This window comes from Capsicum annuum, chromosome 3 (assembly GCF_002878395.1).
Source record: "Capsicum annuum cultivar UCD-10X-F1 chromosome 3, UCD10Xv1.1, whole genome shotgun sequence".
NCBI classification, from domain to species: domain Eukaryota; kingdom Viridiplantae; phylum Streptophyta; class Magnoliopsida; order Solanales; family Solanaceae; genus Capsicum; species Capsicum annuum.
In genome coordinates, this window is record NC_061113.1 from 220,382,223 (window position 1) to 220,392,267 (window position 10,045).

The 10,045-nt window shown below is 28.6% G+C and overlaps 1 protein-coding gene across 1 annotated transcript; it reads right to left on the reverse strand.

The window, feature by feature from the left end:
- Nucleotides 1–5,303: 5,303 nt before the first annotated feature.
- Nucleotides 5,304–7,459, reverse strand: LOC107866151 (glutaredoxin-like). The gene is made up of 4 exons (XM_016712326.2): nucleotides 6,440–7,459; nucleotides 6,258–6,346; nucleotides 5,663–5,752; nucleotides 5,304–5,569 (listed from the first exon to the last, which is right to left on the reverse strand). Exons 1-4 carry the CDS (start codon nucleotides 6,493–6,495, stop codon nucleotides 5,481–5,483), a joined length of 324 nt encoding a protein of 107 aa, XP_016567812.1. The 5' UTR covers nucleotides 6,496–7,459; the 3' UTR covers nucleotides 5,304–5,480.
- Between the last annotated feature and the right edge of the window lie 2,586 nt (nucleotides 7,460–10,045).

A 10,045-nucleotide genomic window follows, 5' to 3' on the forward strand; every position in this document is an offset into this window, starting at 1 on the left:
ATATTGTAATGTATCATATAACAATTAAAATATGATTTTGATTAAGGCATTGCTATGTAAGATGTATGTTTACACAAAATAATTTCTACAATATTTCTGTATCAATGACCTACATGCTTCAACATTCATTTACAAAACAATATATAATAAAAACATAAAATAAACTTCTATGTATGCAACATAAAATACCAGAAAGATTGAAAATAACTAAAAATTACCTTGCTAAACACTCCAATCATAAACTTCTCATATTTAGAATTTGCTCCAATCACAGAACAGTTAAGTATCCTTGATATACGGTTATCTATACGATAAGCAATATCTTTATCTACTTCAAAACAACATTCGTATATCCACACGTTGAGAACATGTGGCATTCCTCCTAAATGATAAAACTGCTTTTAGATAAAGAAGTATTGTCTCAATGAATTCAGCAACTTATCGAAGACAAACTTTTTTCATAAATGATGTTTATATCGGCAATCCTCGACTATCTTGAATTCTGAGAGGTTAAGAGATGCATCATTAGATTTCGATAACAAATATGTACGAATGAAAAACAATATGACCATCTGTAGTGCATCCTGAATATTGTCGAAATTTTTCATCTTAAAACGTTTAACCAATGTTTTTTTAAAAATTTTATTTCACCTTTGAAAAATACTTTATCAATAACAAATAAGGCTCTGAAGTGGGATACTGAAAGTCTTCGATGTTGGCAAATTCAAATAGAATAAATTTCAGCATTTTTTTTTTCACATATACATGTAATTCATTTGAATTTTCTCGTTGTAGCTCAAGTATCAACAAATATTTAATTATTGTCCTTAAAAATTTGATTTGAGCATATCAAAAATGCACTTGAGAATATCTCCTCATACAATTTGAGTAATTTTTTACCCACAAAATTCTTAATATCGATAGCAAATTTACGATTTCACAAACTAACAAACCTCAATGGATTAGGTGGAACAGATTTGATAACATATTTCATTCATGTGTTAAGAAACATTGAACATAATATAACGTGATAAAGAATAATAAAGATATATTTAGTAATATATTTCTTAACATAAATAACATGAGTATATTGAATGTATAAGGTGTAAACGAATCAATAACATATATAGAGTTTACTATGTATGAAAAATAATGTAATGCAATATAGCTGTAAAATTATATCTATGTATCAAATTTGATATTTTTGAATTCAGGTGTAAAAGAACTCAAATCACATACAAATTTTATTATGTATCAAAAATTATGAAATATCTCATTAAATTAGATCTATGTATCATACTCAGTATGTTTCAGGTGTAAAAGAACTCAAATCACATACAAATTTTAGTACGGATCATGAAGCATGCAATATCACATTAAAACTAGATCTATGTATTGGACTCAATATATTAAATGTACTAGGCATAAAAAAAATTTAAATTACATAAAAAATCTAATATGTATCAGAAAGCATGCAGTGTCTCAGTAACATTATTAGATATATGTATCAGACTCCCCATTTACATTACTGTTTGTTACATTTTATATTATGATACATAATTATAATGTAAAAGGTGAAATTATCTATCAGATACATAAAGATTATACTTTTGATAATGAATCTCTTTTTGCAATTTTCTTTTTTTTTTTCTCGTTGAAATAACAAAAAGAGGCTTTTTTTCTTTACTACTAGCAGCGTAGCTTCTTTATCATTGTCGAATTATTTTAATGATTAGATCTATTTTCACGAAAATCATTGTCTTCAAAATGAAAATGACCATGCATAAATTCAACACCAACTTCAGTAAGAGTTGTTGCATGCAATGAGTAATACAATACTAAAAAAGATGATCCCAACTCCATTAATGTTGTTAAAATAATTATAGGACATAAAATTAAAAAATAATTTGCTTCAATTTATAAACTAATATACTTAAAAAGATAGTTTGAAGTTTAATTATAGTGATAAATTAAATAATTATAAAATGTAGTATTTGTTTTTAAATTTTATTTTGTATATACAATAGTTTTTTAAATTCATACTGTATTAGTGATTCATTCTCAACGTTCTTTTTTCAAATTCATCAGTAAATTTTGAGAAGAAAATTTTTGAAGTAATTGATAAAGTTATTGTTATTTGATCAAGATGCATCAAATGAAAAACAAACTAACCTTCAATTTTTTTTGAATAATTAAATTAATGAAGGTTGTGTGTGAAAATTGTAACTTTGATATTGATGGATTGGGGGAGAACACACTTCTGCATCAAAAATGACATTTTGATGTCATCTGCGACAATGAAATCGTGATTTAGGACAAAAACCCAGAAGTTGTGTGTTGTGTACTGGAGTAGGTAGTGATGTATCTAAGAAATAGTGTGTATAGTGATTTAGAAGAAATTTTTGTAATTAATTTAGTGGGATGGAATTTTAAGTAATGTTAAAACCTTAAGGAGTTGTTTTAGGTAATTTTTCTTAAATTAATTTGAAAGACCCAACAAACTATTCAAATCCCCCAATTAAATATTCCGCTCCATTTTACTTAACCCGTAAGCCCTATGGCATTTAACCCCATCCCTTACACGTTCATTTCATTTCATCGAAATTCCACCCCCAAGAAAGAAAATTTTCCAAGTTCAATTATCTTAAGATTTTATAATTCACCGACTTTATAGGAATGGAATCGATTAAGTTATTGCGCATGAGATATAGTAGATTTAAATTTAACTCATTGGGAATGCTACGCAAACAAATAATGATACTTTAAGTTATCGGGTATATGGGTTAAGTCAACGGGGCGGGTCATTTAATTAGGAGATTTGAGTCATTGAATTTTTTCAATCAATTTAATTAATTATATGGGGACCGATAGGGCGCTTCCACATACATCATTAATAAAATAATTATTTTTTTATTTAATTTGGAGAGTGTTTAAATGAAGAGCAATATGGAGTTCAAAAATGGATGTCAGAGGTATAATGAAGCTAATAGGTAGATGGAGAATAATTTTATATCTTTTTCAATAGGCGAAGTATAATTTAGATCTATATTAGACAATTTAGACCTCTAAAAGGTAGACACGTAGCTAATCTGAGAAAAACTAATTTATAAGAGGATTGTAAAAGAGAAATTTCGTTACGAACACCAACCACTATTGTGTGTAATACCTAGAAAAATATTTTCTAAAAATATATTTTTATTTTTTAATATTTTATTGATTAAAATAATACTTTTTTAGAAGAATAAGTTATATAAAAATTAGAAAAATGCCTTTCATAATGTAAGTACAAAAAACAAGTTAACAAGTGGTATTGTGTCTATCATCTCTCCAACACATTCCTTCACCAACTAAACCCACTTCCATAGCTCCTATCCGTTCCACCCAACACTCCACTCTCCAACTTTTATCTTTCATTACATTTGTCTAGGAAATATATAAATATGTTAAATTATATTTCTTTTAAATTTTATATAGAACACAAAGAAATAAATAAAAAATTATTATTTTTTTAAAAAAAAATTGCATATAAAGATCCTTATAATTTGATCTTCAAATCTCACAAACGGAAAAGGACCTAAATGGTCCCTTACCTATTGGAATGATACAAAAATGTTCTCCATCCATCTGTTAATTCTAGCAACATTCATATTTCAATTACTTTTTAAGTTTGATGGCATATTTAGATTCCGAATTCGAAGAATGAAGGGGGAAATGCAATGGAGAGAGTACGAGTGTTTAGATGAATCAAAAAAGAGTGAGACATTGAAGAGCTTTTGGATCTTTTAAAGCTTTTAATACGTTATTTTTTATATGACATTTTAAAATGACGTGAAAATATATGTGTCAGCGTTTGTATTACACGCACAACTAAAAAAAAGAGCTTGAAATATTGTGTTTCAATAGATTTAAGAGTTTAGTAAGATATTACAGAATACAAAAAACATACAAGTACAAGGTCTATTAGGTCATTTGCCTTCAGAAAATAAAAACAAATTAATATCGGGAGGAAATCGCCAATATTATTTAGATTAAATCTTAAATAAATTTGCTTTCGTATTTTAATTTTAAATTTTCTTCCAACAATTTTAATGAGTAGTTTAGAAAAAAATGAATGGCGAATTTGGCTCCAGTCTATAACATTTACTCTCCATTTTCTCAAGTACCCATTTCGATAAATAACACTTGTCAAATATAGCAACTTTTAAAGATCTAAATTACATTTATTTAACTGTAAGTTTGGTATGTATGCATAATGCAATCAATCTCCTTCACAAATTTTGATGCTCATAAATATTTTATTAATTTTATTCTCTAAATTTTTATATATGAAAAGTCAGAAAACTCCCATCCCTCCAAAACGCAAAGGTGTTCATATAATTATAATTGAAAGGAAAAAGTGTTAAACAAGTAGTTTTTCCATTGAATATTCCAATATTCTACCCAATTTCGGCCTATTCATCCTCTAACTAAATTTAAGGCAAATCAAATATGATTTTACTGAATAAAAAAATAATCTAATTCATAGCTTCATAAATGACTTTTATATATTTGGACAAAGTTTGCGTTCCACAGATATGAATATTGAAGTTGTCCACATATATACTGCGTATCATAATTTTTAAAAAATTAACTAAAATAAGCACAAGGAAATGAATTGAAGAAAACATTACTAAATTATTTTTAATTTTGTTATCATAATTTTTAAAAGATTAACTAAAATAAGCATAAGGAAATGAATTTCAGAACACATTACTAAATTATTTTTAATTGTGTTGGGGTAAAGTATATATCGTTAGGATTTGATTATCAAAATTACTAGGGAAGTTCCCTGATTTTTTTAATGTAATATTTGTAAAAATAAACTTAATGATTATGATTATCAAAGCTTGTAGAGAGATTGAAATGACATACATACTTAAATTAGAGATTGATTTTCAAACTTTTATATTACTATGGTTAGAATGCTTGTTAAATGAATCTAACCTAGACCTTAAAAATTAAATTTGACGAGTGTCAGTCATCTGAATATGCACTTGAGGAAATAAAGAGAAAGCGTGGTGCAGAGGAGCCAAATGCCCAAATCCATGAACGACCAGTTAATTTGTTCCAAAATTTGAATTCTCGAAATGGTGGTCATATTCGGTTACTATAGTATACTCAATACTGAATAAATTTTCTTCATTTTCCAACAAAATACGAGAGTGATGGTGTTTTATTTTTCTGTTAGTATAAAATGAACAAAAAGATTGCTCCAATCAGAGGCGGATCCACACGTAATTATGGATTCACCCAAACTTTGTAAATGTAATCATGATTTAGGCATCGATTATAAATGTAATGATATTGGTGTTACTTCCAGGAGCTTCCCAGGTTTTTCAACTAATGAAATCATTTAGACTTGAAGCGAAATTCTTTTCTTTTCATATTTACATTACCACTCACTTAGCTAACGAAAACATAAAATCACTTTAATTCATTAATCAACTAACTACTTCATTTGATTTAGCAAGTGCTCCAGCCTCAGTTAGCATAGGAACAAGATTCCCTTCCCTGTGCAAAGTAGTTGTGGCTGCAAAATGAAAACAATGAAAATGAACTTGTCCATGAATAATTCATAAAGATCACAAAGAGCTACGAGAAAAGGGTGACCATGAATACGTACAGTCACAACCACCAATGTGCTTCCCGCTGATGAAGACGTTTGGTAGAGTTCGCTGACCAGTCCATTCAGCCAATGCTGCGTGGATCTCGTCTACATAATCATTGGCACATTTAATAGAATTGAAATAACAATAAGAAAGCTAATCCAGTTGACAATAAGTTCTTTCATTCTATACTGAAGAACATTGTTGGTTAATTAGAAAACTATATATGGATCAATAAACTAACAATCGAATGTATCTTTTTCCGATCAGAGGAATCAACTAAATTAAACTGGTCACTTAATTAGGAGAAACTACTTGTTTCAACTACATTCCTGCTATTGTTTAACTCGATTTCCCCAATTGCGTTGCTTACCTAGAGCATGAATAGACATAACTAAGCTAGCGTTTGGTCATAAATTTTAAAATTTATTTTCGAATATATGTTTGGTTATGTAATTTGAATCTTCAAATATTTTCAGGCTCCCGAGCCACATCAAATCGCAAAACTTCTAATTTTTTTCCTGCTCATGTCTAAACGCAAGTTCAAAAGATAATGAAATTTTCAAATTTCAAGTTTCGAACAGTACTGCTAATCAGAAAGAGAGGTCTTACTTTCAGAATCTAACTCAACAGCCTTGAACGAAGCACCGAGCGTAGACAACAAATCCTTGGCGCTAACGCAGAATGGACAATATGTCTTGCTGAAAATTCAATTCAGATCAAACAAATAAAACTAATAACACTATTTGTTCACATTTATACAAATTAAAAAGATTAAATAGAGAGGTAATTACCTGAAGACCACAACTGGATTGCCAGAAACAATTTCCTTAGCCTTGGCAAGTGCCATTTTTTCGGTTAATAATACCTTCTTTAAGCTCTATTTAAAGTTGACGACGAGACGGAAATTGGAGGAAACTGTGGCCTTAAGACCCTTTTAATTAAGTCCTCAACCAATTAAATGGCATAAGTTGGATTCAGTAATATTAATTAAGTTAAAATGAGTCAAATTATTCAAATAAGTATAGGAGTTGTCCAACAACTGTTCAATTATCTAATAACTGCGCATAATTGTTAAACAACTAGTTGTGGAGTAAAAATGTAAAAGTAAAAAGTTTGGACAATGCTGAAAATTTACTCAATTTTAAAACTTTTCGACTCCCACTTAATTGACAAACTCTTTTATCCCCTTTTGATTGCTTTCTCCCCAAAATTTGGGTCATTTGCACTTTTTTCAGTATTTTGTTAGAAACGTCTTTAATTTTTATTCCTCAAGGCAAACATTAGGCTTAGGCTTCATTTAATCATGAGAAATTTTCTTTTTTCAGAAAAAACTATTTAATTTTATTCAAAAATTGGTTGTTTGGCCATAAAAATTTTAGTGAAAACAATTGCATACTGAAATTCAAGAGATGGGAGGGGGAGGGGGGTTGAATTGAAAACTTTTTCTCTTGAGTCAACTGATTAGCTTTGTCAGTCAACTCACCTGCAAGTTAATATACTTGATAAAACAGAACTAAACCGAAAGCATAAACGAAAGATAATAAAGAACTCAGAGTTTTCTGCTGATTCGAATCACCAGTGTGTTTCCCATTTCAGTTCCCTTGGCTTTCAAGGGTTTCCGTTAAAGCTTAATTTGAGAGAGAGTTATGAAAGAGTTGAACCAGTTCTGAATCGCAATCTAATGTTCTCAGATCTTGTGACACAACCTTGACTCGTATAACTAATGGACCGACTCAATCTTTTTCTTTTTGTAACTATTGCAAACTGACAAATTTACAAAGCTTTATGATGGCTGTTGAGACAAAATTTTAGTTTCCTGTGAAGTTGCATGTTGATCCCTCTGTCTTCTATGCCTTTATATAATCTTCTTTTTCGGCTGCTTTCTTGCTCCAAAAAAGAAAATCCAAGGAAATTTCATTCAATCAACTATTTGTATGGATTCCTTGATTGTGTATTCATATCTTTTAGTGCGTCCATATAATTAGATATGTTCGCGCGTGTGATATGCTTTTTCTTTGCTGACTTAGCGTACCATATTTATACATGTCTATATAGATATGTCATATGTCCATGTAAGAAATATGATTCTTCTCCTTATATTGCGTCACACTAATCTTCTCTATCCGATTACTCACAGAGATCTTTTTCTTATATAGGAGTCTTTTGGTTTCTTGTGAGATCTTTCACATCCAGAATCGCCTAATTGATTCTTTTCATGTTTAGTCCATCATCTTTTGCATCACAAAATTTTTCTGATTTGGTCCTGCATATTTATTATGTTAGTTTATCATTATTAAAATATTAAGTAATTATAGGAGGCTAACACATACTTGTTTTTATATTTTTTTTCATTTCACTTTTTCACCTCTTAGTTATTATTCTTTAGTACACCGTAATTTAATTTAATTTTTTGAAAAAAGAGCATAATTAAACATAACTTAAATTTCAACTCTAAAAATTTTTAAAAAATAATTCTTCTTTTATTTTCGTAGTCAAACTCCAACTAATAACTTATTAGAATGACAATCACACTATTAAATAACGAATATATCCTAAAATATTCTAGGCTAGCGGCCCATATTCTACTATATAATAAGTCACAATAAGCAGCTGAAGCAGGTTGCTCATGATCAACATGCCTGCTTCAGCTGCTTCAATCATGATTTTACTATATTATTCCTAAGTAATTATTATAAGTAATTTATGTATTAAAAAATTAAAAGTATTTAATAAAAAAATTAAAATAAACATTTATGACATGACTGCTTCAGCTGCTTCAACCGTGCTTTTACTATATCACTCATAATTAATTATTATAAGTTATTTAATTATTAAAAAATTAATAATATTTAATAAAAAGATAAAATAAACATAAAATGATAAATTATTTTTTGATGTTTTAAATTAACTTGACGTCTTATATGAGACTACTTAAAAAAAAATTCACAAGTATTTGTTATAATAATTTTACTATGTCACTTCTAATTAGTAGAATAGAAGAAAAAATATTATAAATCACAATAATTAAAAACTTAAATAATTTAAAAAATATAATTGACTATCAATGCCATAAAAGTTTGAACAAGTTAAAATATTGTTATACAAATTTCATCAACCTAAATATAATAACGAATGAAGATTTTATTTAAATGATAGAATTATACATAACGTAGAATTTTAAACGATTAACATTGAATCGTAGCACGGCGTAAGCCGACTAGCTAGGAATAAGGTAAAAATAGTTCAGATCTTGACTATTTATTAGGTAGTACGTACAAGATAAATTGGAGGATCTTAGCATAGCTCAGGAATAATAGGAAAATAGCACAAGTTAGAACTTAGAAATGTAAATAATATAAAAAAAAAAATAAGTTCAAGAGATAATACAACCTGAATTTAAACGTGTACCTGACCATTTCATCATACTTAAAAGCGAATTATCATGTCTTATCCCCAGTAAAAACACAAATTCATTCATTCAAGGTTGGTCACCTCGTTTCCTTCGGCGGCCTTTCATCATGCATATCACTAACAACTTTATGTGCATTTAATTACATTTAACATATAAGTATAAAGGTTGAACTTATCTAACAATCATAAAAAATTCTTAATTATTTGCATGCAGTACACTTCCACACAAAAGTGTCTCCCGTTGCAATTACAAATTTGATAAAACATACATAATTATGGTTTGAATTTTGTATTTGTAGCTCTTGAAAGGTTTGGAATTGCTCATAAATAAGAAATGCTTACTTATACATTAAATCATATCAGAGTTCGCTGCAAAGTACTTAGATGCTATAATCATTAGGAGCAGCACCTCTTAGAAAATTCAATAATATATAAAAATAATCTATGCAAAATCCAGTCAGAAAAAATGATTATCATCTAAAATTCAAAAACTAAAAGTATTTAACCCGCCTTTAATCATATGAAAACAAATTAGATATGTATACGTTGGTTTTCTTGCGTCATCCTAATTACATCACATATATATAGTCATCACGGAGCTTGCTAGCTAAGGAAAATAACTTTTTACCTTTGATTTGCCAAGCAAAAGGAGACGCCAAAAAATTCCACCAATGGTGTGGGGCTTTAATGGGTTCTATAAGATTCAAAGTTGCACCTATCTTTATATCCTTAAACATAAATTAACGTTATTGAAGAATCATTTAGCTACATAAAAAAAACTTTTTTCCAACTTTCGAGTATTCTAGTCATCTTTATCAGTTAGTAAAAGGGTCGAGGTGTATTCGTTCTATAATATTCAAAGTTGCACCCATCTTTATATCCTTTTGAACATAAATTAAGGTTGTTGAAAAATCTTATAGCCACATCCTAAAAGAGGCTCTTTCTCTTTTTCCAACTTTGACTATTCTAGTTATATTTATCAGTTA

Excerpts from the sequence above, each read along its gene's own strand:
- LOC107866151 (XM_016712326.2), bottom strand. The coding sequence starts at position 6,495 with ATGGCACTTGCCAAGGCTAAGGAAATTGTTTCTGGCAATCCAGTTGTG. Across the intron at positions 5,753-6,257 it reads TGTTGAGTTAGATTCTGAAA|ACGAGATCCACGCAGCATTG; the intron begins GTAAGACCTCTC and ends ATGATTATGTAG. Across the intron at positions 5,570-5,662 it reads GCACATTGGTGGTTGTGACT|CCACAACTACTTTGCACAGG; the intron begins GTACGTATTCAT and ends TTCATTTTGCAG.